General features: G+C 39.6%; 1 protein-coding gene across 4 annotated transcripts in view; it reads right to left on the reverse strand.

The window, feature by feature from the left end:
- SLC12A6 (solute carrier family 12 member 6) overlaps window positions 1-27,447 on the reverse strand; it is a 102,616-nt gene that overhangs the window by 10,100 nt on the left and 65,069 nt on the right. For all 4 annotated transcript variants that reach the window (XM_050797545.1, XM_050797544.1, XM_050797546.1 and 1 more), the window contains 13 exons: window positions 18,859-18,953; window positions 17,039-17,170; window positions 15,873-16,019; window positions 14,454-14,508; window positions 13,502-13,632; window positions 12,607-12,848; window positions 9,706-9,920; window positions 8,157-8,315; window positions 7,889-7,987; window positions 7,559-7,616; window positions 2,623-2,797; window positions 2,212-2,330; window positions 890-988 (listed from right to left, as the gene is read on the reverse strand). In XM_050797545.1, coding sequence (XP_050653502.1) covers window positions 890-988; window positions 2,212-2,330; window positions 2,623-2,797; window positions 7,559-7,616; window positions 7,889-7,987; window positions 8,157-8,315; window positions 9,706-9,920; window positions 12,607-12,848; window positions 13,502-13,632; window positions 14,454-14,508; window positions 15,873-16,019; window positions 17,039-17,170; window positions 18,859-18,953 — 1,726 coding nt within the window. The remainder of the gene's footprint in view (window positions 1-889; window positions 989-2,211; window positions 2,331-2,622; window positions 2,798-7,558; window positions 7,617-7,888; window positions 7,988-8,156; window positions 8,316-9,705; window positions 9,921-12,606; window positions 12,849-13,501; window positions 13,633-14,453; window positions 14,509-15,872; window positions 16,020-17,038; window positions 17,171-18,858; window positions 18,954-27,447) is intronic.

Consider the following 27,447-nt stretch of genomic DNA (forward strand, 5'->3'; position numbering starts at 1 on the left):
ATGGGGTTTCTCCAGGTTGGTCAGGCTGGTCTCAACCTCCTGACCTCAGGTGATCCGCCCGCCTTGGCCTCCCAAAGTGCTGGGATTACAGGCATGAGGCAGTGCGCCCGGCCTCATGAATAACTTTTAACTAACATTAAAGCTAGAAAGAGGATCAGAGGCATTAAAACTTAGTTGAAGATTTTAATTTTTGCCCAATAAATGTTACATCACTGTCCACCATTGGTAAGTGAAGACAGAAAGGGAACGAGGAGAAAGTTAGCAAAGAAGAATTAGCAGTGGGTACATACGGGACATAATTAATGAGCTCTTAGCTATGAGAGGACAGATATGGGATGGTAGCCAAAAATCTTTCATGACAACCCCTTCAGGACTGGGGAGACTTAACTACAACGGCAGCAGCAGCAACAGTTCATCGAGAGCTGAGCTTTACTATGTACCAGGCACTACGACAAGCACTTTAGATTTATTAGTCCCATTTTACAAATGAATAAAATTAAATTTTACATGGTTATGTGCTTTGCTGAAGGTTACAAAGCTAAGAAACAGTAGAGCTGAGATTGGAACTTAGAACCTCTGACTCCGTAGCCCTAAGAGACAAACAGGAAAATAAATATGCAAGAGAAGGTTGTTTTAATCTGAAAATTACAGAAGGCTGGAAATATCTATTTTGTGCTTTTGCTCTACTCTTATTGGGTGTTATAAGTTATTATAAAGTGATATAGGAAAATAGGAGGGTGAGGATTCAGATAAGAATTGAAAGTTGAAACAGTATGAAACGGCTGACCAAGAAAAAAATTTTATCGAGAACCCAGACTCTCCCAGTTTTCTACTTCAAAGATGGGTTCTCTCCAAACGTGAGTAAAAAGAATAAAAGAAGCAGACTTACCAATGGTAGTAGCGGAATCGGGGTCTCCAGTTGGGTGTTCGAAGTAATGTCTGCAAGGCACATGCCAAGTTTACAAAGAGGTAACACATGAGAAAAAACCTGAAGAATGAAAAGAATAAGAGTGATTCTTATTGGAAGATGATTCTTTGAAGGTTAAGGAACTGGAGACCTTTGCTGTATTGAAGTCTGTTTCTAGACAACTAACCCTTGATTAAGTAGGAAGCAGGGAAACTTCAACCTCTCCCCACAAAGCTGCTCATCCTTCTCTGTTCTCTCAGTCAATGACATTACCACTCTTTACCCAGTTGTTCTTAGGATAATCCAGGTTTCCTCTTCCTTACCCTTGTTCCAAATTCACTTACCAAGTCCTATGGATTCTATTTAAAAATCTCTAAGCTGCTTCTCTTCCTTTTCATCTCTACTACTAATCACCTTAGTTTAGGCTCTCATTTCTTCTTTCCAATTAGCATTCCCTAATTAGCATTAGAGGAGCAAGTCTAGCCTCCTTCTAATCCATCTTTTATACCAGACTGATCATCCTAAAGCATTATCATTTTGTTCTCAAAGATTACCCACTACTTCCAGGTAAAAGTTCCAGACCCTTTGTGATCCTAATCTACCTACTTCTCTATTCTGCTATTCCCTCAGCATGCACCCTCCACTCTAGCCAAGCCAAACTACTTCCAGTTCTCTGGATGTGCTACCTTATGTCATTCCTCAATTCCTTTATACGCATTCTCTGCCTAAAATGTTCTTCACCCCTTCTTTTCTTAGCAAATAACCAGTTATTCTTCAAGATACAAGTATCACTTCCTCCAGAAAATCTTTCTTGAGTTTCCTTCTGTTTACATGCCCTGCCCTGGTGTTCCTATGGCACTCAGTGTTCACCCTTACCATGGCACTCATCATGCTATATGGGAATCATTGGTTTCCTTATCCATTATCAGTTCCATAAGATTGTGTCTTATCCATCTTTGTATTCCCAGAATACCATATTACATAGTGCCAGGTAAGTAGTAAGTCATCAATAAATCACAGGTGAATAAATAAAAAAACTAACAGTGGTGGTAAAAGCTACAACCAATTGATAATGAATTAGAAATGAAGCCAAAGAACTTCTGAATTTAAATAGGTAGGAAAAAACCTAATAACTTACAAAAGTTAGCCTTACTTGAGAGTTCTCAGGAATGACTTTTATTTAAGTGAAGTTACATCTGTATTTAGCCCACTCTGTTATCACTACTGTTACATGACTGAGGGAAATAAACATGCATTATTTATCATGTAAGCAAGAATAACTGAAGAAAATCACTGGCTCTTACATGGAAAGAATTGGAGCCACAAGATCCAGGGAGGCAATAAGTATTCCAAGCTCTGCAATGGCAGCAGTTAGAAGTAAAGCCCAGGTAGGCTCCCCATTGGCTTTGCTGTGGCCAAAAACCTGTACACAGAAAGGAAATACCAGGCATAGGAGTATTGAGTCATTGCTCTCTGATTTCTCTAGCCTACAGTTTCAGACATCTGGAAGATCAATAGTGTTACAACTGTGATATCTTTTAAGCACCTCTATAGCACTCACATGTAAACTCATGCTTGGGATTTAGAGGGTCTTGTACTAAAAACCCATGTCTCCACATTTATGGTCTAGTAATTTCTAAGCCCATGAAGACCACACTGTTTCTCATTAAAATGAGCTGGGGAAAAAAGAAGAGGGCATAAAAAAGGTCACTCACCCTCAGAAATGGTATGATGTTATCCTTGGCAATAGCTTGTAGCAGCCTCGGTGCACCTGTGAGGCTCTGAAGTCCAGCCCCACACGTTGAAAAGAAGGAGCCAATAACAATCACCCATGGGGATGGCCAAGATAAGGTGCCCACCACCAAATTACCTTTCACAGAATCACCAAACCTGGGAAAGAAATAGGAGTAGGGAAATTTAATCTGGAAATAACTTTAGACTGAAAGACTAGAGAGACATTCACCCATTTCTTTTTTTCTTTTTTCTTTTTTTTGGAGACAGAGTCTCACTCTGTCACCCAGGCTAGAGTGCAGTGGTGTGATCTTGGCTCACTCCACCCACCCAAGTTCAAGTGATTCTCCTGCCTTGGCTTCCCAAGCATCTGGGATTACAGGTGTGCGCCAACACACCTGGCTAATTTTTGTATTTTTAGTAGAGACGAGGTTTCACCATGTGGCCCAGGCTGGTCTTGAACTCTTGGCCTCAAGTGATTCACCTGCCTCAGCCTCCCAAAGTGCTGGGATTACAGGCGTGAGCCACTGAGTCTGGCCCACCCAATTTTTTTTTTCTATTTATAAATTTTAGAGAATCAAAAGTAAGACAAATAATATTATAAAATATAAAGATAGCCAGATTTGATCAAAAGGCACTATTGACCTATATTAGGAAAAAAATACATATGGGGCTAGAAAATAAGCTAAGCTTCAGTTTTAACTTTCCCCTTCAGGGTATCAAAATATCTGTTTTTTAGAAAAATTGAGGCCGGGCGCGATGGCTCAAGCCTGTAATCCCAGCACTTTGGGAGGCCGAGACGGGTGGATCATGAGGTCAGGAGATCGAGACCATCCTGGCTAACATGGTGAAACCCTGTCTCTACTAAAAAAATACAAAAAACTAGCCGGGCGTGGTGGCGGGCGCCTGTAGTCCCAGCTACTCGGGAGGCTGAGGCAGGAGAATGGCGTGAACCCGGGAGGCGGAGCTTGCAGTGAGCTGAGATCCGGCCACTGCACTCCAGCCTGGGCGACAGAGCGAGACTCCGTCTCAAAAAAAAAAAAAAAAAAGGAAAAGAAAAATTGAGATCTCACTGCACCTATAATTCTGTATTCGTGAAACATAAGCATTTTTCTATGTCATAAAAAGCTATGAATAAACATTTTTAGTGATCTGAATAATATTGCATCACAATTTGTTATCCATTCTTCACTGTTGATTTTCTATTGTATAAAATGTTATAATTAACATCTTTATGCACATATCTATGTTCACAGTTCAGGTTTTTTTCCTTATGTCAGGTTTTTTGTTTTTTTTGTTTTTGTTTTGAGACAGGTCTCACTCTGTTGCCAAGGCTGGAGTACAGTGACACTATCTCAGCTCACTGCAGCCTTGACCTCTCTGGCTCAGGTGATGCTCCTGCCTCATCCTCCCAAGTGGCTGGGACCACAGGTGTGCGCTACAATGTCTGGCTCATCTTTTACAAAATTTTTTGTAGACGGGATCTCGCCTTGTTGCCCAGGCTTGTCATGAACTCCTGGGCTTGTGTGATCTTCCCCTCTCGGCCTCCCAGTGTGCTGGAATTACAGGCATGAGCCATTGTGCCCAGCTAAGTTATGGCAGATTCTTAAGAGGGAATAACTAACCAAAGGGATCAATATCTTAAAACATTTCAAAATCACTAAATTGCTGTCCAGAAGGTTGTACTAAATTTTACTCCCACTGGAAATACAAGAAGATTCAAGTCTTACAGCACATGCACACTCCACACCAGTCTTGTGGATTAAAAAAATATTAAGGTCACTGCTAATTTGATGGGTGAAACATGGCAATAGTTTAATTACTTGCTTTTAACAATTTTTATTAAGTATCACACACAAAAAGTAATGTGCAAGGCTGGGCGTGGCGGCTCACAGCTGTAATCCCAGCACTTTGGGAGGCCAAGGCAGGTGGATCACGAGGTCAGCAGATCAAGACCATTCTGGCTAACACGGTGAAACCCTGTCTCTACTAAAAATACAAAAAAAATAGCCAGGCATCGTGGCAGGCGCCTGTAGTCCCAGCTACTCGGGAGGCTGAGGCAGGAGAATGGCATGAAGCTGGGAGGCGGAGGTTGCAGTGAGCTGAGATCGCGCCACTGCACTCCAGCCTGGGTGACAGAGCAAGACTCTGTCTAGGGGAAAAAAAAAATGTGCAAAAAACAACAAATGCATATCTGAAGATTTCTATAAAGCAAACACCCCATGCTGTAGGTGTTGACCTACTACCATGCAGGTCAAGAAACAGAACATTACCAGTACCCCAAATTCTCTCTTATGCCCATTCCCCTCATTAGCCCTTTCTTCCTCTCCACTATGCTTTTTTTTCTTTTTTTTTGAGACAGGGTCTTGCTTTGTCACCCAGGCTGGACTGTAGTGCTGTGATCATGACTGACTGTAGCCTCAACCTCCTGGGTTCAAGTGATCTTTCTGCCTCAGCCTCCCCAGTAGCTAGCACTACAGGCATACGCCACCATGCCCAGCTAATTTTTTACTTTCTGTAGTGACAAGGTCTTGCTATGTTGCCTAGGCTGGTCTGGAACTCCTGACTCAAACAATCTTCTAGCCTCAGCCTCCCAAAGTGCTGGGATTACAGGCATGAGCCACCACATCCAGCCCTCTGACTTTGAATACTATGTAGTTTTACCGTTTTAAAACTTTATATAAATGATACACAGTACATACTTTTGTGTTTGGTTTCTTAGCATTGCTTGTGAATTTTTTCGGGGGGTTGTATATTGCTATGACGTACTTTGCTGTATGGCTTCCTATTACATGAATATATAATTTAATCACTCTACTAGCGATGGACATTTAGATTATTTCCAGGTTTTGGCTATTAAGAATATTTATGAAGGGAAAATGAAGCAGGCAAAAAAATAAAATAAAAAAGAATACTACTACTGTGAAAATTCTCGTGAATTATTCTCGATGCACATGTGCAAGCATTTCCATTAGATACACCTAGAAGTGGAAATGCTGAGTCATAGGTAAGCACGTGTTCAACTTGAGGAGATAATAACCAATAATTTTCCAAAATGATACTCTAATTTACACTCTCAATAATAATTTTTATATTATGGTGTAACTTACCAAAGCTCCATGAATTTCCTACTACAATGGTATAGTCATATACTATACTCTATACATACATATATACACCCCCCCATACACACATATATACCATGTTACATACATATATATACTGTGCTCTTTATTTTGTCAACAATATTTATATTGCATCTATTAGGCTTCGCGTCCTCAAAGGGCTCAACGTGTAGGGGACAGTGATACGAAAACAAGTAGCTGCAATATAGCATCATAAATGCCATAATATAGTATATTCTATAATGTATAGAATATATTGTGGCTGAACACAAGGAGTGTTGACCTCTGTTTGGGTGAGTATGGGAAAGCTTTACAGGAGAGAAGACCATTAGCCTAGTCTCTAAGAGGATTAATATGAGTTCGCCAGGTGGGAGTAACCTATTCTAAGCAAAGGAAACAACACAGACAAATGTGTTTGTAAGTGGAGACATAATAAGACATATTAAACTCTAAGTTAGGGAGATTATGAGGGAATAGCAGGAGATAAGCGTAAAAAGAGGCAGAGAGGGCCAGATCACAGTGATGGATTTTAACAGGCTTTGGCAGGCTCTGAAGCAGGGAGGTTTATAGGTTCAAATTTTGTGTTTTAGAAAAGCCACTCTGGTGGCAGTGTGGAAGAAGGATTAGAGGCTAGAACTAAAAGGGAGATTATTACAATAACATAGGCAAAAATCCTGAAGGTCTGTGCAAAGTGATTGATGTGGATAAAGACCAGGGGATATATCTGTATGGTGTGGAAATTTTTAAAAAATAATAGGGGAAAGGGCTAGGTGTGGTGGCTCATGCCTATAAGCCTAGCACTATGGGAGGCTAAGGTGGGAGGACTGCTTGAGGCCAGGAGCTTCAGACCATCCTGGACAACATAGTAAGGCCCCATATTTAAAAACAAAAACAAAAACAAAAACAAACAAAAAAAAAACCTAGCTGGTGTGGTGGTATGCTCCTGTGGTCCCAGTTAGTTGGGAAGCTGAGGTGGGAGGATTACTTGAGCCCAGGAGGTTGAGGCTGGGAGCCATCATTGCACCACTGCACTGCAGCCTGGGCAACAGAGCAAGACCTTATCTCTACATAAATAAGTAGAAAAGAAAAGAAGAGAAAAGAACAGAATATGAAGAAAGTAAGTTTCAGGCTTTTATTTAGAATGCCAAACACAATTAGATACTTATCTCTCATAAAGGAGATGCTAGAGACACTTGAAATTTTTTTTACTTGCCCTTCTTGACTTTTGGTCTCGTTTCTGAACAGTTCTGGATGGACAGGGAAGTCCTCACTATTCAGACACATTCACTGCTTTTTTGAAGGACTGTATTTAACTGTCTCACATATTCACTAGAAAATACTGGCCCCTTTGGGAACTACATTCATATATTTTCTTTTTTTTTTTTTAGCCATGGTTGATAATTCAGGTTGGGTTATTTTTTTGAGAAAGGGTCTCACTTTGTCACCCAGGCTGGAGTACAGTGGCATCATCATGGCTCACTACAGCTTTGACTTCCCAGGATTAAGTGATCCTCCCACCTTGGCCCCCCAAGTAGCTGGGACTGTAGGCGCACACCACCACGCCTGGCTAATTTTCATGCTTTTTGTAGAGACAGGGTTTTGCCATGTTGCACAGGCTGGTCTTGAACTCCTGAGCTCAAGCAATCCACCCGCTTTGGCCTCCCAAAGTGCTGGGATTACAGGCATGAGCCACGATGCCTGGCTGTGTTGAGTCTGTAACTGTCTTGGAGCTATGTGGAATGATCAGAAGTCATGGCAGACAGACGTAATTGTTACAAATAAATTAATTACTCACTTGTCTCTGAGAACAACCCCTTCAATACATGCACCAAAAAGGACAACATTGCTTAAATCTACCATATTGACAGTCAAGGAAACTGTTGTTTACCTTCTAACATGAGATAGAAAGTAGATACTCAGGATATTTCTTCTATCAGTAAAATGAGTTGCTAAATACACCTATAAATTCTTTTTTGAATTTCCTATATGAGGTAGGCAGATTATCTGGCAAGAAGTGAAGTGACAGAAAGCAGGTACCTTTGTTACTCGGATAAAAATACTGATCATCCAGTTCTACTGGATGCTGCTAAGACTGAGACTTAGACTGGATCCATAAAAAGGATACAGACAAAGGAGGTGGTCAGGATGGCAAGGATAGTACCAATGGGAATAGACTTCTGAGCATCTTTCAGATCTCCAGATCTGTTTGATCCAGCCATGATACCTTTAGAGATAAGGGGGGAAAAACCAAGTTAACTTCTTGGACACTTTGATGTTGATACTGACAGCAAAGAGTAGAAGCAAATCTAGGAACCCTGAGAATTCTGCCTCCTGTGAAAAATCACTCCCTGGGTCTGACAGCTTCTAAAACAGACAACAGCCTACATGCTTACCTGTAACAGAGGGAAAGAAGATTCCCACAAGCAGCGTGAAGGAGGTGGTGATGTCAACAAGAACATATTCATGGTTTAAGCTGCCTAAGACATCAGAAGATTTGGCTGAAGGCTTTTCAATGATCTCTCCCTTGGGTAGGTAATTACTCCAAAGATTCTCTGCAGTGGGAAAAATGGGAATTTAAGCAGCAGCAGTATGAAAAACAGATAATTAGATAATTTTCTACCCAAACATTCAAAATCAGGCTCCTCATTTATACAGTTTCTAAAGGTGTGCTTGCTTCTACATGAGCACATGTACACACACACATTGCACAATAAAACACACATAAATAAAAACATAGTGTTCTTTTTTTTTTTTTGAGACAGAGTCTTGCTGGAGTGCAGTGGCACAATCTTGGCTCGCTGCAAGCTCCGCCTCCCGGGTTCACACCATTCTCCTGCCTCCCGAGTAGCTGGGACTACAGGCGCCCGCCACCACGTCCCGCTAATTTTTTGTATTTTTAGTAGAGACGGGGTTTCACGACGTTAGCCAGGATGGTCTCTATCTCCGGAACTCGTGATCCGCCCACGTCAGCCTCCCAAAGTGCTGGGATTACAGGTGTCAGCCACCTTGCCCAGCCTCTTTTTTTCTTTTTTTTTTTTTGAGACAGTCTTGCTCTGTCACCAGGCTGGAGTGCAGTGGCACAATCTCGGCTCACTGCAACCTCCATCTCCCCAGTTCAAGAGATTCTCCTGCCTCAGCCTCCAGAGTAGCAGTAGCTGGGACTACAGGTGCATGCCATCATGCCCAGCTAATTTTTGTATTTTTGGTGGAGACTGGGTTTCACCATGTTGGCCAGGATGGTCTTGATCTCTTGACCTCGCAATCCACCCGCCTTGGCCTCCCAAAGTGCTGGGATTACAGGCGTGAGCCACCGCGCCCAGTCAAACATAGTGTTCTTTCTTATCTAATTTAAATATAATTTGACAAAATGATTTGGTATATACAAATACAGTTTAACTTTACTAATGCAAATTAGTAAAAGTTAAACAGACTAAAACTAAATGCCCCACAAATCCCATTATTATTTGTCATCAACACTGTTTCTAACACCTTAATGTAAACTTACTTATGTGCAAAGAAATTTATAGACCAAAGATTTATAATAGAAGCCACTTAAGGAATGTTTCAGGAATTTAGCTAAGTTAGGAAGATACATGTGGATGTGGACATTAAAATAGTTCTATTCTGTCAGTGCAGGAAGAACACTGGCAATTTTACAAGAATGCACAGAATAATTTATCCTAAGATTAGAAAGTGATTTGCTCAACTCTGCTCTGAAATGGAGGTGAATTTTAGCAGACATCACTCTGTAAAGGAGTCCTAAATAAGGACAGCTTTACTAATGGAAAAGCAGAAATATGCTGAATTAAGAGCTGTGTGGTATGCTTAAGGAAATTAGCACCATGGCAGTGAATCTTTATGGACAGCAGAAGAATCTAAGATGACAAGGCCTATTTTCCCCAGAAAATAGGAAAAAACTTGTCCAATAACTCCCTAACTTACCTGTAATGATACCACTAGCCAATCCAGGAATGCCCTGGATTGAAGTGACATTATTGTGAACAAAGTATTCATCACAGGTGACATTGAAAAATTGACTCGAGTTACAGAAGAATCCCCATAACTTTGATGGGACTGTCATGTTGTTACTTTCCTTGGTTTTAGAGCAAACGTCAATGTGTCTTGATGAAAGGGTGCGGTTACCCAGCATGCAGACCCTAAGTGAAAAGAAATAGGGAGAAAGATCAAGTAAGGGAAAAAAACACATTACAAAAGAAAAAAAGGAAACAGGTTAGTAAAGGAAACAAGAACCCCATCTTTAAGAGCTTCTACTGTCATGGGTGGGAAGGGAACTAATGTTTATTTATTTATAATTTATTTTAGCACTGTGAATGGCGACTTACATTTTCTGCCAATTTAATCCTTACAGCAACCTCACAATGTATTAGAATTTCTATGTTGTGGATGGAAGCACTGAAGTTTAGGAAGTTAGGGAGTTAATTGAAGGTTAGGGAAATACAGTTATCTGTCCAAGGTCATAGGTGGTAGGTGGCAGTGAAGGAACTCAAATTGAAGAACTGTCTGAAGACATTATGCTGACTCATCTTCCAAAATTTTTGGCTAAAATTGTTAGGTCTAAAAGAATACTGAAGTTCTTTTGTTGTTCTTATAAAGAAAAAAGCACTCCTCTTTTTTTGGCCTAGAAAAGCCTTACATTCTTAACAAACCCCTTGAAAATGTTATGCTAAAGGTTGAATCTTCTGGCTACTGTTGCAAGGAAAACAGCTTGGCCAGAATTAAAAGGCAGATCCCTCTATGGCCTAAGAGAAAACTGTTTTTGAACTTAAGCCTAGACCCAGTGGGAGTGAGGGTAAGGATAACACAAATATTAACCTGCTGGTTTTATTTTTTTCTTTAACCCAGAGACACAAATATAAACAAAGGAATAATACATCCATAGTTAAAATACCTCTCAGGTCCAACAAAGGGACTTTTAAAATCTGTAAAATGATTGAATACATTATTATGAACCATGTACCTATTACTCAGCTTCAACAACTCTCAACATTTCCCAGTCTTGTTTCATGTATTCTAGATTTTTTGTCTTGTTTTGCTGGAATATCTCAAAGAAAATACCATGCATTATGACCGTGTACTAATCAAAAAAGAGGAGAAGTCCCAAAGGTGAACCTGAGACAAAATGGAATTTCCCAAATTGAGATATAACCAGAATGTCACCTTTAGAAATTGTATGACCCTAGAAAGGACCTTCAGCTATATTACAGTCCCTAGATAAGCAGATTAAAAGTTTAAGATGGAATCTTCTTCTGCCATCATGTAGCGTGGCACAGAAGAAATACTGAATGGGGAGTCAGGAAATCACAGTTCATCTTCTTGCTCTGCCATTAATTAACTTTGAGGTAAGTCATTAAACCTATTGGAACTGTCTTTTTGTCTTGAAAAATCTTTTTTTCTGTAATCTGTTTAAATCAACATAGAACCAATGAGTTTGATCCTCAGACAATCCAGATGACTCTTCAAGATAATTCTGTAACAAAACTACAAATAACACTCAGTGCCAGCTAGTCCCTATGCCACTAGTCAAAGGGAAAAGGGAGCCTGTGAGTCACAGATCTGCACAAATCCATTACTACTTCAAAAAACATACTTTAAAGTACTTGCACTAGGGAGTTGAAGGAGGAGGTAAATGGTGAGAGAGTACTTAATGGGTACAAAGTACATTATTTGGGTAATGGATAAAAGCCCTGACCTAGGCTGGGCGCAGTGGCTCACGCCTGTAATCCCAGCACTTTGGGAGGCCGAGGTGGGCGGATCACTTGAGATCAGGAGTTCAGGACCAGCCTGGCCAACATGGTGAAACCTCACCTCTACCGAAAATTCAAAAATTAGCTGGACACGGTGGTATGTGCTTGTAGTCCTAGCTACTCGGGAGGCTGAGACTGGAGAATCACTTGAACCCAGGAGGCAGAGGTTGTGTGAGCCAAGATTGCACCACTGCACTCCAGCCTGGGTGACAGAGCAAGACTGTCTCACAAAAAAAAAAAAAAAAAAAAAAAAAAAAAAAAAGAACTGGGTGTGGTGGCACATGCCTGTAATTCCAGCTAATTGGGAAGCTGAGGCAGGAGAATTGCTTGAACCCAGGAGGCTGAGGTTGCAATGAGCCAAGATTATGCCACTGCACTCCAGCCTGGGCAACAAAGTGAGATTCCAACTCTTAATAAAAGCCCTGAATTCACCAATACACAACATGTGCATGTAACAAAATTACACCTGTACCCCCATAAGTTTATACAAATTAAAAAAAATAAAATCAAGGTTGAAAAAAGTAGCTGTATTACTTATAGTATGTAATATTACATATATAGAGAGATGCATGCAAATTGTACAGTATTTCCCTTTATGACTAGTCCATTACAATACTGACAGAAAAAAAAATTTAATTAATTAAACATTTTAGGTAAGATTTTAGGTTTCTTTTGACTCCCCTGATTTTTCATTAGTAAAAGAAATCCAACATTTAAATACCTTATAAAGGCTGCTGGCAATAACTACACTGTCTGCAAAGCCCTTTATGAATAGTTCAAAATATGTATAATTAAAAAAAGATTATGTACAATTATCAGGGAGAAAAAAATCTAATATCTGAACATAAATTATGGTTACAGTTACTAGTTCTATGTTTGGGACATAAGAAAGAGGATGAACAGGACATAGTTTGCTGGGAGGCTTCCTGCCTAGATGGGGAAGGAACTCTAAATGGGCTTATCCAAGAGGGAAAATCTCGGAGAGACTCCATGAAATTCTGACTTAAAATTATCACACCACCAGATATTTTCAATTACTACCCAACAAAGATGGCTAGGCAGAGAGACAGACACGTACGGGAAGTGTGGAGGGGCAAAAGAAGACTTGATGGCTCCAGCATAGATGGCCAAGATGGACACAATGACACAGGCCAGGAAAAGTGAGGCAAACTTGTTCACATAGCGTACGCCGATAAATACCACTAATACCATAAGGACCAAGAAAGCTGTGCCATAGACACGCATGTTATTTAGCATGGCTGCTGATTCCTTGAGTGCATCATCACTGCGAAAGATGGCAGCCCGGGGGACGATATAGACCTGTTAGGTAAAATAAAGGAGAAAATTATGTTATTTAGAAAGAATTAAGTAAAAAGGCTGTATTCGTTTGCATTTACTTTCATAAAAGAAAGCAAAGCTGAGAGACAAAATGACTGGGGAGTTAGCCTAGTTTCTAATAGGATCTGAAATGCCTGCAGAAATGGGATGTCAAGGATTTTTTTTTTTTTTTTTTTGTCTACATGCTGTTCTGAATAACTACATTTCCAAACGGAGAGAAAGGAATTATTACTTTTACTCATAGGGTTATATAAAGTAATTATGATTATCTTTAACCCTGATTCTACTATCACTACTTTAAATAAACAATATGTCTCAGTGAATAGAGAAATGAGAAGCATTTTATTTCATAGGGATGAAGATATTAAAAAAGATAAACTTTATTTTACTTTTTCCCCACTGGACTTGAACCTCCTGGATGAGGTGGCAGAGTGGTGGCAATCAGGTAGAAATCAGGAACGCAGGCAAAGGGAATTGCAACCTTTCCACCTCATGTTCACGTAAGAGGCCAACTGAGGTTAGCAGTCAATCACCTGATTTATTCCCACAGCTGATCTCAGAAGCTTTCATAGCAAAGAATAAACCAAAATCAATATTTCTTCTATAGTATAGACCACAGTGAAGTCATTACTTACCAGAAAGATTTCAATGGCACCAAGGATGTACATGGCTGCTGCAAATGTGGTACCAAGATAAAAGCAGAGGCCAACAGCCCCACCAAACTCTGGGCCCAGTGCCCGGGAAATCATAAAGTATGAGCCCCCAGCTAAAAGACAAAACAGAAGGTGAATAGGAGAAAGAGTGTGTATTAGTAAGAGGAATATGAATAAAATAGAAATAAGAAAAAAATACATACATGAAGGTTAAATGTTTCAGGCTTCCGCAAACCCTGAATGTGATAAAAAGATTTGCTAGTGGGAAGTAAAAGGTGAAAGTGCTACTGTGGGATATACTGCACATCTAATGTAATGAGCCATATGATGCAATACAGTTTGCCAGCATTACTTTATTTACTATGACACGAGACAGCCCAATAAAATATATTCTGGCCGGGTGTGGAGGTTCATGTCTCCAATGGTAGCACTTTGGGAGGACGAGGTGAGAGGACTGCTTGAGGCCAGGAGTTTGAGACTAAACTGGGGTAACATAGTGAGATGTCACCTCTACAAAAAAATTAAACAAACAAAAAAAATAGCCAGGCATAGTGGTATACACTAGTTCCAGCTACTCAGGAGGCTGAAGTGGGAAAGTAGCTTGAGCCCAGGAGTTGGAGGCTATGTGAGTTATGATCATGTCACTGCACTCCAGCCTGGGTGACAGAGTGAGACTTTGTCTATAAAATATACATATATATTTTCTAATAAAAGCTAAGAATTAATGTATTCTAGTTTAAAAAATAAAGAGATTTTAAAGACAGCATCTTAAAGTCAAGTAGTATCATGTCTATGTCCTATAGACCATTACTCTGTTGTAGCACAGAACAGACTAAATAGTATTCTGTTCTTCAGAAGTTTGCACCTCTAGCTTTATAGCATAAACATAGAGTCAACACTGATAAATCCTGAAATACAACCTTGACCTACTAACCTGGCACCACTCCATTAGTGGCAATGGCACTCATGGAAATAGCAGTCAACATTGTCTGCAGAGAAAGGGAAAGGAGAAGATTGTTACTGTGTAAAGATGACATTTCTATACTACTTCTCCCTTTGTGTTCCAAGAGCACTTGGCAAACATTTAACCCTACCTACTTTTATGGACAGTCATACCTAATGGTATGGAAATAAGATGATACGGTCTAATTCATTGCACTAGTCATACCACTAGTATCTGGAGGATTCTGTCAAAATGCTCCCATATTAGTAGGTCAGCTGCTATTAAGAACTGCTAATCTCACTCTGGATTTCCTAGTTACACAGGAAATAGAGCATAGTATACTCAAAAGGAAGAACTAGAGAAATAACTCAGAAAATAGGTTAGAACCTGACTAAAGACTAAATACAATATCAAGAACAATGTTCAGTAAGAAAGGTAATCACTGAAGGCTTCTGGGCACACAGGAACTGCATTTTTAAAATATTACCTGGTAGCAGAGTATAGAATGAACTGCAGATAGGAGGAGCTCGAGGCAGAGTGACTGGTTAGCAGGCTACCATAGTAGTTCAGTGAGAGGTAAAAACTATAGTGGTGTTAGTGTGAATAAAAAGGGCTGAGTGTAAAAGATTTCAGAGAATAGATTAGCGTTGGTAGCTGATTAGATGTGAAAAGCAATTAAGAAGCCAAACACAGCCTTGAGGTTTTAAGCCTGAGAAACTAAAAAAAGGTGGTACCATTAATTTTAAGTTAATAAAAATATGAACTGTACCTGCTTAACCTGTTTTGCTCATCAGCTGGGGATAATATACAGGTAGGATATAAAGGTCACAGTGATAAAAGAGGAGAGTAGAAACCTATAAAATTCATAGGTGTGGCTGGGATACATAATTAGGAGAAGTTTAACTTAAAGGAAGATAAAAATGTTCTCAGTAGAGAGAAGACCTGGAAAGAACATCTGAATTTCTAAGGAAGGGATAAGGGAAGAAACTTCAAAACCAAATAAAAAAAACCCCAAATACCCCTCACATCCCCCATAACCTGTCTTGTTTCTTAATATATACTGGAGTAGCACATCACGTTTTCTAACACATTTTCTGTCACAGCTTTGGTGCTATCAAGCTCAAACAGTTTGGATTCTGAATTCTTTGAAGACAGGAACTTTATCTTCCATTTCCAGTTGAAGTCTTGCTTCCTAATTTCTAGTACATAATATAATAGATAGCAAGCAGTGACGAATAGGCACTGAATAACTGAAAATCCTTTAGATTTTAATATCAGAATAATTTCTTCTGTTGAGATCATGAGTCCTTCCCTAAGTATTCTTTGTTTTATTCCCAAAGAGGTCGTGTGCATCTACTCTTGAGAACTTGCAACATTCAGGTGATCTCCAGGAGCCAGTGTGGTACTTACACAGCAGCAGCAGATAAGGACAATTGCAAAAGCCTGAAGAACTCCAGCTGTGCCCACCACCCATGTAAGGCGTAAAAAAAGGATCACTCCAAAAATATTTTGTAGACACGGGAGGTAGACACCCATGAAGGTACCCATTTGGGGGGTCTAGAAAGAAAGACATTGACAAAAAATTAAACAGTTATCCTAAGGAGAGGTTTTTATTCTTTTATATAACTTGTTCCCTAACTACCATATTAATCTCCAAGCAGAGATTGTAAGTTTAATCAATATCTTCAAAAGGACACATATAAAATCTCCATCTTTCAAGTGTTTATCACCATACTTTTATTATTCCTACAGCTATACATTTTAACTTTACAAAGGTTCCCGCATGTTTTTATTGTACATAGGCATCTGGCCACGAATAAACTTTTACGCACACCCACAATTTAAAATTTTGTTTTTCAAAGCTGTTGGCTTTTTTCATTTAAAAACAATAAGGACTTGATGGAATGTCTTCAGAACTTGGCATAAATTCTTCACAGTAGTTGGTAAATAAAATAGATGGTAAAATGAAGATCTGAAGGCTGTTTTATCCCTTTTTCAAAGAGCTGAACAACCAGAATGGTAAACTGAATGTCTTATATTTTCATTTTGAGACAAACTGATGTTTGGTCTTTGAAAAACCCAACAACTTCACAACAGACAGATGGCATCAGCAGATGGGTATGGACACTCTTCTCTTGAAAAGCTATTCCCTCTTCCTGAATGCTCTTTTCCCACATAGCTCACTCCCTCACATCAGCTAGATCTCTCCTCAAATATCACCTTGTCAGAAAGGCTTTCCCTGTCCAACCTATGTAAGTAGCAACGCCCTCCACTCTGGCTCCCGTGCCAATTTCAGTCTCTTTACTCTGCTTAATTTTTTGCTAGGGCATTTATCAACACTTAATATGTTATGTATTTTGGCAGTTAAAACAGCTTGAGGATGGTATCCTCACATTAGAATTTAGACTACATCATATGTTTTGTTTGTGCTATGACCCTGGTGCCCAGAACAGTTCCAGGCACCTATCAAGCATTTAATAACTAGCTGCTTGAACACAGAATGGTGCCTTAGGTATTTCCTTCTTTCTTATATACAGGGCGCTTTTTCTGTATTCTTTGTTCTTCTGAGGCCTCACCTTGGTGGGCTTCTTTTTCCCTTCAGTGATGTTTTCTGCCTCTTCATGTTCCTTTGCTCCTTGAGTCAGATTAGTGTAATTGGCCATGCGGCTGAGGAGAGAGGACACCTTCGGTCTGGTGTCCATTTCTTCCTATAAAGCCAGTGACACGGAAGAAATGAGCGACAAACAACACTGAACATAAGCATCAAAATAATCTTGCTACCAGAAAACTTCAAATCAAATGAAAAAATATTTCACAGGTAGGCCAGGTGCAGTGGCTCACGCCTGTAACCCCAGCACTTTGGGAGGTCAAGGTGGCTGGATCACCTGAGGCTGGGAGTTCGAGACCAGCTGGCCAAGATGGTGAAACCCCGTCTCTACTAAAAATGCAAAAATCAGCTGGGTGTGGTGGCACGTGCCTGTAATCCCAGCTACACGGGAGGCTGAGGCAGGAGAATCGGCTTGAACCCAGGAGGCAGAGGTTGCAGTGAGCCGCGATCGTGCAACTGCACTCCAGCCTGGGCAACAGAGTGAGGCTCCAGCTCAAAAAAAAAAAAAAGAAAGAAAGGTACATTGAAAGGCATGGTGGCTCACACCTGCTATCCTAATGCTTTGGGAGGGCAAGGCAGAAGGATCTCTTGAGCCCAGGCATTCAAGACCAGCCTGGCCAACAGAGTGAGACCCTGTCTCTGAAAAAAATTTAAAAATCAGTCAGGTGTGGTGACATGTGCCTGCAGTCCCAGCTACTAGGGAGGCTGAGGTAGGAGGCTCCCTTGAGCCCAGGAGGTCAAGCTGTGATCGTACCACTGCACTCCAGCCTGGGTGACAGAGCAAGACCCTGTCTCAAAAACAAACTAAAAAAAAAAGGTACATTGAGAGAAGTGGCACTTGCATCATTGTCGAAAGCCAGAAAAAGGTAGTGCTGAAATAAACCAGGCTCCTTTCAACAACCTAGCCACAGCTTATGGAGCCTGGCCACAGAGTCATGTTGTCTTATTCAGATAAGATATACAGGTCCTCTTCATTATGGTAAGTGAAATAAGCCAGACACAGAAAGATAAATAGCACATGATCTCACTTACATGTGGGATCTAAAAAGTAGAACTCCTAGTAATAGAATGGTGGTTACCAGATGCTTGGGGTATACATAGGGAAGGGGGAAAGGTTAGTCACAAGATACAAAGTTTCAGTTAGGCAGGAAAAGTAAGTTTTTGAGATCTATTGCACACAGCATAGCGACTATAGTTAACATATTGTATATTTCAAAATTGCTAAGTAAAATTCAAATATTTTCATCACAAGTATACAAGGTGATATGCTAATTAGCTTGATTTAATCATTCCACAATGTATACAAATATCGAAATATCACATTGTAATCCATAAATATATACAATTATTATTTGACAATTAAAAAAAAGACATACAGGTCCTGCAATCTGGAAGCCTGCTTCCCACAGTGATTTTTGTTTAGTTAGTTCTAAGGCAAATAATAAATAATAGTCTTTCCAGACAAAGGGTGGAGAAATACACTGATTTATACTTAGAAGAAAGATTATTCTAATAAAAACAATTAAATCACAATTGAATTAGATTGCAAGGTAATCGATATGTCCAAGAAGTCAAACTCCTCTTCCTTACTACATAACAATTTGATTTAATAGTTACTCACTATAATTAGATTACACAGACAAAATTTACTACAAGTTACAATAATCATGATATTTTAACATTAAATTATACAGCTTGTAAAATTTTAAAACCAAATGGGGTAAAATATGGCTATCATGAGATCTCTGTTTCTAAAGTCTCAGTCCATAGTTTTCTCCAAAATATTACCTCAAAGAGTGCCAAATTTTTATCAAAATATTCATCTCCTTCTTCATAATTGGAATTATTGAGATAAGCGTTTCGAGCTTTTTTATGTCCATCGTCTGGGAAAAAAAAAAAGTAGGCCAAGTTAGTTTCTCACTGGTTTCTGATGAAGAAACATCAGCACCAGATTAGTTACGTTGCTTCAGTATTAATATAACCTATTTTCATATTCAAATTTAATCTTAGAGAGAATTCAACCAGCATTGCTTGGAGAATATGGCCCCCTCTCCAGCAGGAACAAAAATAAAACTCTGAGGAGTAAACATGGGTCATTCCTTTCCTGAACAAGAATAAAGACCCCTAGAGACACTATTCTTTTGGAATTCCAGCCCATGAAGACTCTACTCTTTTTTTTTTTTTTTTTCCAAGATGGAGCCTCGTTCTGTCGCCCAGGCTGGAGTACAGTGGCACAATCTCAGCTCACTGCAACCTCTGCCTCCCTGGTTCAAGAGATTCTCCTGTCTTAGCCTCCAAGTAGCTGGGATTACAGGTGCATACCACCAGGACCAACTGATTTTTTGTATTTTTAAAAGAGATGGGGTTTCACCACGTTGGTCAGGCTGGTCTCGAATTCCTGGCCTCAAGTTATCCGCCCACCTCAGCCTCCCAAAGTGCTGGGATTACAGGTGTGAACCACTTTCACCCAGCCGAGACTCTATTCTTAAAATGATCTAAGTTTAGGAGAAAAAAAAATATTGAGTATATACTCAGGGTATAATACTGTGTTAGATGTAGTCTCCTTTACACACTATTGCTGCTGATAATGACAGTAAAAGCTCTCTGCCTCCACAGCTGTCTGACCTTTTTATAAATTATATGAAGTTTTGATTTGCATTTCTCTGATGATTTCAGTGATGAGCATTTCATACCAGTCAGAATGGCAATTATTAACAAATCAAAAATAACAGATGTTGGTGAGGTTGTGGAGAAAAAGAAACGCTTATACACTGCCAGTGGGAATGTAACACAGCCACTGTGGAAAGCAATTTGGAGATTTCTCAAAGAACTTAGAACTACCATTCCACTCAGCAATCCCATTACTGGGTATATACCCAAAGGAAAATAAATCATTCTACCAGAAAGACACATGCACTTGTATGACCATTACATACAACTGAAACCCAACCTTCAAGCCAAAGACAGTTTAAAGGCTAGCTACAAGTCCTGGATAAATCCACGCACTGGATTGAGAACCTCTCTTCCTGTTCGGCATACTTTCCTCCGATTGATTACCCACCCTTCACCTATTTTACGTATATCTACCCTTCCCTAACTGGTTTTTTTACACTGTCATGCCCACCTTTCAGTGATGCCTTCGTTTTAGCCTTTTTTGCATACTCACAAACCAATCAGCATGCACTCCCCCATTCTGAGCCCATAAAGGCCCCAGACCCAGCCCCAATGAAAGACAAGAGACCACCCTCACATGCCCTCTCGGCTGAGAACTGTTTCTCGTCATTCAGTAAAATTCTTCTCCACCCTCCTCACCCTTTGATCATCAGCACAACCTCATTCTTCTTGGATGTGGGACAAGAACTCAGGACCCACCAAACACAGGTACAAAGAAGGCTGTAATACTGTGGCCCTCCACGCTCCACCAGTGAAGGGCAGCTACCCTACACGACAGGAAGCAGCAGTAGGCCGGAGCAGGGGCAACAGGACTGACAGATCTGTTAACATACAGCCATCCTGCAGATGGTGGGACTAAAAGAGCTATTAGCACACTGTAATACTCCCCCTGAGGTTTCAGGGTTGCGGACACCAGTTTGGGCACCACCATGTTCCCCTCAGTGTGACATGCCTGGTCCAGCAGCAAGCCCCACATACAGCCCGCTTCTGCCTCACTACTTAGAGCAGCCAGCTGGACACTGCACTCGCTCGCTCACTCACCCCCTCCTACCAGGGGCTGAGTGTGCAGTTGCCAACGGCTACAGGATCTGCACTGGAGTGCAAGCCAGGCACAGCCCAGCAGGCTGAATAGACGGGGCATCACTTCTGGTGAGCTCGGGCCTGAGAAAAGCCTGGGCATGGATGTTGCTGGCTGAAGGTCTCTGGCTGGCAAAGTAGCCAAGAAAAATCCTGTGTCACTATGCTTCCTACATGGGTGAAAGGATTACCTATACCCCAATCCTCAGCATCATGCGATATACACATGTAACAAACCTGTACATGTACCCTCTAAATCCAAAATAAAAGTTGAAAAAAAACAGGGCAGGCGTGGTGACTCATGCCTGTAATCCTAGAACTTTGGGAGGCCCAGGTGGGACGACTGCTAGAGCTCAGGAGTTCCGGACCAGCCTGGGCAACATTGAGACCCTGCTGCTACAAAAAATTTTAAAAAATTAGCAGGGCATAGTGGTGCATACTTATAGTTCCAGCTATTCAGGCAGGAAGATATCTTGAGCCCAGGAGTTCAAGACTGCAAATGAGCTGTGACTGATCCACTGCACTCCAGCCTGGGTAACAGGGTGAGACCCTGTCTCGGGGGCAAAAAAGTTGAAAAAAGAAAAAAATTATGTCATTTAACTACAGTTTTGTACAAACCCTTCCACATTTTTTTTTAATGTTAAAAGAGGCATCTGACAAAACTTTGGTGAAAGAGCTATGAGGAAAAAAAAGAGACCCGGTCTATAAGACAGCAAACTTTGTTTTATTTGAGCACTTCCTTAACTTTGTTTCATTATTATGCAAAAGTTATATAATTACAGAGTCTGGCAGGAGAGAAGAGAAAAATTTTAAAAAAACATAAATGCTATTAAAAACTAAGATTTTTAATACTGGGGAAATCAATACCAATATAAAAATTAAAGAATTAAAAACCCTATAAGCTTACATGTATAAGGATGGGCTTGAGAAACAGCCAATAAACTATTAAAATTACTGGGTCACGTCAAAGGGCACAGAGCCAAACTGAACGGGTTCCCAATGCCCCAAAACGGAATAATATAAACATTAAAAATAATGTGATGGATTAAAATGCAAATTTATGAAATACTCAAAATGATATTCTGAAAAATTAGTCACCTTTGCAGGGTTAAGGAAACAACACATGCCTCTGAAAAATAACATTAATAAATAGAAAAAAAAAAAAGGAAAGAAGCAATCATCTTGCCTTTCTTGCGCCAACTGTATTTCAGGGTAACCAATAATTAAAAGAAAATTTCTTCCTTATAGAAGCATTCTAGCTTATTAATGATAGATGGAATGATAGAAAAAAATCACTAATGAAATAACGGATTTAGGCAACGATCATCAATGGTTGTTAAAACCATTAGGTGAAAGGCTGAGGCAGAACTTTACAATGGATGGATGAGGGTGATCTGGAGCCTGCTAATCAGCCTTAACATCTCTGAAGGTAGGACGACACAATCTCCTGTAATACAATGAAAAATACACTGTACAAGCTACGATGTATTCTTGCCAAAAGAATGGAAATTGAATCTAATCAAGCTTCGAAATCTATCAGTTCAAAGAAAACACAAAGGAGGAACATGTTAAACATTAGAAGGATCTAATCACCAAATTCAGAATATAAGAAATTTTACGAGATGATCTGACTTCTTCAGCAAATAAATAGCATAAACTTAAAAGGTGAACTTTTATAGATAAAAGAGACTTAAAAAACATATCAACTAGTTGCAAATGAACATTGTTAGGATCCTGACTCAACAAATCAAAGGTAAAAAGGCATTTTTAAAACAAAAAATAAGCGAAAATATATCACTTATTTTTTTTAAAAGGGCAAGTAAAATCATATGATGTCTGGAATTTTCTTTAAAACAATTTAGGGAAAAATTAGGTAGGATCTTGAAAACAGATTTGTAACACTGATGAAGCTGGGTGATGCATTCAGAAAAGTTCATTATGCTATTCTACTTTTGTGTACCTTTGATATTTTCAGTAACAAAAAGTTATAAAAAGAAAGAAAAATGTAATTATTTTCCTCTTCCTAATAGCTCCAGAAAATTCTAAAGAGTACAGCTTAAAATTATTACCACTTTTGAGTACTTCATTTATTCAACTAATATTTATTAAACTCCTAGGATGTACTAGGTACTGTTCTGGGTCCTAGGGGTATAGCAGTGGACATGGCAGTTAAAGACCCTGCCTTCACTGTGCATATACTGAAGTTACAGAAGACAGAAAGTAAAAACAGCAGCAGCAGCAATAAAAAAACAAGACAAAATAAAAACAAACAAAAAACCCAAAAAGAATTTCAAGGAGTGGTAAGTTCAAGGAAGAAAATCAAATATGTACTGGGAGAGACTATGACTAGGGAGGGGAATGATGACTTCATATAAGATCATTGGTGTGCTGATAAGCAGCCTCTAAAGAGTTAAAACAAACCCCTGACTTACAGTACTTGACAATTTCTGTGGTATAAATACTCACGCATGGCCATTTTCAAACTACTAATGTGAAAACGATGAACCTGGTTTTGGGAAGAGATTCGCATAACTGGCTCTTGTGAGCTGATATGAGCTGGCTGCAGCACACTCCTGGCATAGGACAGTAAGGAAAAGCCTACATTTCAGGCAGAGGGAATATAGCAATTTTAAAAGATCCTAAAGCAGAAACAATTTTAGTGAATTCATAAAGCAGAAAGGACAATATAGCTAAAGGAGAGTGAGGAAAGGAGAGCATATTTAGAAAGACAGAAAGGATCCAGACCACATTAGTTAGTTAATGGATAGTTCTTCCAAATCCATTTATTGAATAGTCCCTCCTTTTCTGATTGAAACAACATGATGTGGTTGGGGCAAAGGAGAGAGTAATGTGAGAGTGTGCAAATGTTCATTTGGGAAGCAGGGGTAATATAGATAACTTTTTTTTTTTTTTAAAGAAGAGATTATAAAGAAGCAGAAAAAGTGGGACAAATAATTTAGGATGGCACAATGGTCCAAGTATATCAATAATACCAGTAATATAAATAGACTAAGACAAAGAGACTGGATTAAACAATAAAATCTAGACATACACTATTCATAAGAGATATAAGGGCATACAAAAGCTGAACATCAATAAAACATTAAGGAAAGAGATACATCAAGCAAATACTAACCAAAAGAAAGCTGATATAATTTTATTAGTATCAGATAAATTTGTAAGAGAAAAATTTTATTAGGAATTAGAAGGTAATCACATAATAACAAAAGGTTTAATCCACCAGGAAGGTATGACAATTTTATTTATCATTATTATTAGCTTTTGAGACAGGGTCTCACTCTTACACCCAGTCTGGAGTACAGTGGTGCCATCACGGCTCACTGCAGCCTCGACCTCCTGGGCCCAAGAGATCCTCCCACCTCAGCCTCCCAAGTAGCTAGGACTACAGGCTCATGCCACCATCAATAGCTAAGTTTTGGATTTTTTTTGTAGAGATGAGGGTTTGCCATGTTGCTTCGTATTCCTGGGCTCAAGCCATCGGCCTGCCTCAGCCTCCCAAAGTGCTGGGATTACAGGCGTGAGTCACTGGGCCTGGCTGGCACAACAATTTTAAACACACATCTATTGTTTAGTTATTATTATTTTGCTTACCAAATTACCTACAAATTTACTGGCATTTTAAACAACACAGTTTATCATCTATTTGTTTGGGTTGGATTTTCTAAAGTCTGACAATCTGTCTTTTGAACTGCCAAGTTCAGCCCATCAACCTTAGTGATTAATATATTCAGACAGGGTTCTAACATCTTTTTACTTGTTCTTTCTCTGATTCATTCTCATCCTCTGTCTCTGTCTCTCCCACTCTTTGGATTTTCTGGTTTGTTTTTCCCTAATGCCATTTTCCCCTCTAGTTTCCATCCTCTATTTCTGTTCTTTTAGCAATGACCCTTGAAATTTTACTACATATTTTACTTAAATTTTTAAATAAGTTTAAACAATTGCTTGACATCCTCCTGAACAACACAAAGACTTTCTAATACTTCAATTCCAACTTTCTCCTCCTGACTTACCTAATATTGGTGTCCAACATTTCCAGTAGTCTCTTTTAAAAAAAAAAAAAAAAAAAAAAAAAACCTCCATAAATAAGATATTAGAGTTGTTTTATAGAGACAACACTGATTTGGGTTGATGTACAAGTTTACTAGTTCATGTATTCACTACTCTTTCTTACATTTCAGACAACTAGTCTTCTAGGATCATTTTATTCTTTCTTGAGGTATATTCCTTAGAATTCCTTTAGGTTTCTCAAACTCAGCACTATGGAATTTTGCAGCAAATAATTACTTATTGTGGAGGACTGTCCTGTGCACTGTAGAATGTTTAAGAGCATCCCTGGCCTCTACTCATTAGATGCCAGTAGCACCTCCAGCAGTGACTGTCAGAGATGTCTCCAGGCTGAGCGCAGTGGCTCTCTCCTGTAATCTCAGTACTTTGGGAGGCCACGGCAGGAGGACTGCTTGAGGGCAGGAGTTTGAGTGAGACTAGCATGAGCAACATTGTGAGACCCTGTCTCTACAAAATTTTTGTGTATACTTATTTGTGTTTTCTGGCTTGTGTTTGTGGCTGTGTGTTTTGGTATTGAGAATTCTTCTGTCATCCTGTTGTTCCTTTGATGAACTGTCCTTTGTGGCTGCTTACAAGATCTTTTCTTAGATATTCTGCAGTTTCATTAAGATGTATCTAGGTATAGTTTTTTTTGTTTACACTATTTACCTATTACTAAGCTACTGTTTCAACTTTTTTATTTCTTTCTTTCTTTCTTTTCTTTTCTTTTCTGTAAGTTCCATTTATTTTCCTTCTCTTTAAACAGTCTTTTATTCCTGAGGAGTTTGCTCCTCTTCCTAACTACATCCTTTACTGATTTAAACATTTAATAGAATTTTGTATCCCAGTGTCAGGACCATGTCATTTCTCTTAAGGGTTATGGGAGTAAGAGTTCAACATACTACCTCTCTGCTATTCAAGAACAATGATGCTCTTATAAAAATCTGGCATGAGACAATCCTGTTCCATTCTGCTACCTGCTGTCCAAGCCACTTCCTAGCAGCTCTGGCTCCCCTTGCTGCATCCCTGGCACCTCTATGTTTGGACCTCTCTAGTCTCAAGTTTCAGGTGAAATCACCACAACTTTTATGACAATTTGATTTATTATTATCATCAGACAGTCTGGATCCTGGCTGTTTCTGGCCCACCCTCCATTTGCTTGCTTACCTTTTTTAGAAAGGTAGAATATCCCTGGATATTTTTGTCTACATTTTATGAGACCAATGATGCCTCCAATATCGTCCTACTCATGGTCTACTTGTGGTAGTGTTGTATAATGGGAGGCTCCCATAGAGTTCCTGGTCAATCATGGCTTGTGGAACAGTCATGAAAGGTCAAGGCTTTCCAAGGGAAGAAATGAAGCTTTCATCAAGTGTGGTTATACCAAAAGGCATGAAATTAGAAGTGGTTATATTGAAAGGCATGGATTAATTTTTGGCTTGAATATCCTGGTGGCAAACCATGCTGCTTTAGAGTTCAGCCTTCAAAACTTTAGGTCACTCTTGTGACCCCAGGAAATACCAGATGGAATGGAACTTCTAGTTTCTGAATAGCAAATAATCTTTACTCTGCAGGAACTAAGAACCAAATCCATATTCCAGGGCTCTTTTAGGATTATTCAGAATCCTAAGATGAGTCCTTTGAAGGATCCCCGCTGAGAGTGGCCTCAGTAATGGTTTGCATTACATCACCTATCAGATTACTATTATGTTTCTTTTTTTTTTTGAGACAGGGTCTTGCTCTGTCACCCAGGCTGCAGTGCAGTGGCACAATCTCAGCACACTATGACCTCCGCCTCCCGGGTTCAAGCAATTCTCCTACCTCAGCCTCCTGAGTAGCTAGAATTACAGGCACCTGCCACCATGCCTGGCTAATTTTTTTGTATTTTTAGTAGACCAATTTTTTTTGCATTTTCAGTTTTGCCATGTTGGCCAGGCTGGTCTCGGACTCCTGACCTCAGGTGATCCACCCGCTTCAGCCTCCCCAACTGCTGGGATTACAGGCATGAGCCACCATGCCCAGACACTATTATGCTTCTTTTTTCTCATTTTACTATCTAAATAATGCTGATATTTTTGGGAAACTTACTGGTGTTTCACTGCATAATTCAAATGAAAACTGATAGGATGGTTCTACTAAAGATTTCAGATTTCTGTTTTTTATGGCATACTTTTTTTTGTGAACAGAAAAAAGGTAAACCAAAGGTCTTACTATTTATAAACACTTTCTTGTTGTGATGTTATTACTTCCATAATGTTGCATTTGTCAATTACCACTTATACTATAATTTGGGCCCCAGATAAATCTCAAGTTTCTCCTTTAGCTTCCTAATCTTTCCAAATGGCCTTTGCTGGTCTGAGCTAGGCAAGAGAGCAGTAAGTGTACTTAATTTCCCTTGGCACAGGTTTGGGTTTGTACTATGTGAGTATGTGAATCTGAAAAAGCTGAAAGGTTATCCCAAATGCTATAATGTTTTTGATTTTATACTTTGTCTTGCCATTGATCTGTTAAGGAAACCATGTCATTTGTCCTGGAGAGTTTGTGATGGTCTGGGTTTTGATG

Source organism: Macaca thibetana, chromosome 7 (assembly GCF_024542745.1).
Source record: "Macaca thibetana thibetana isolate TM-01 chromosome 7, ASM2454274v1, whole genome shotgun sequence".
Taxonomy (NCBI): Eukaryota; Metazoa; Chordata; class Mammalia; order Primates; family Cercopithecidae; genus Macaca; species Macaca thibetana.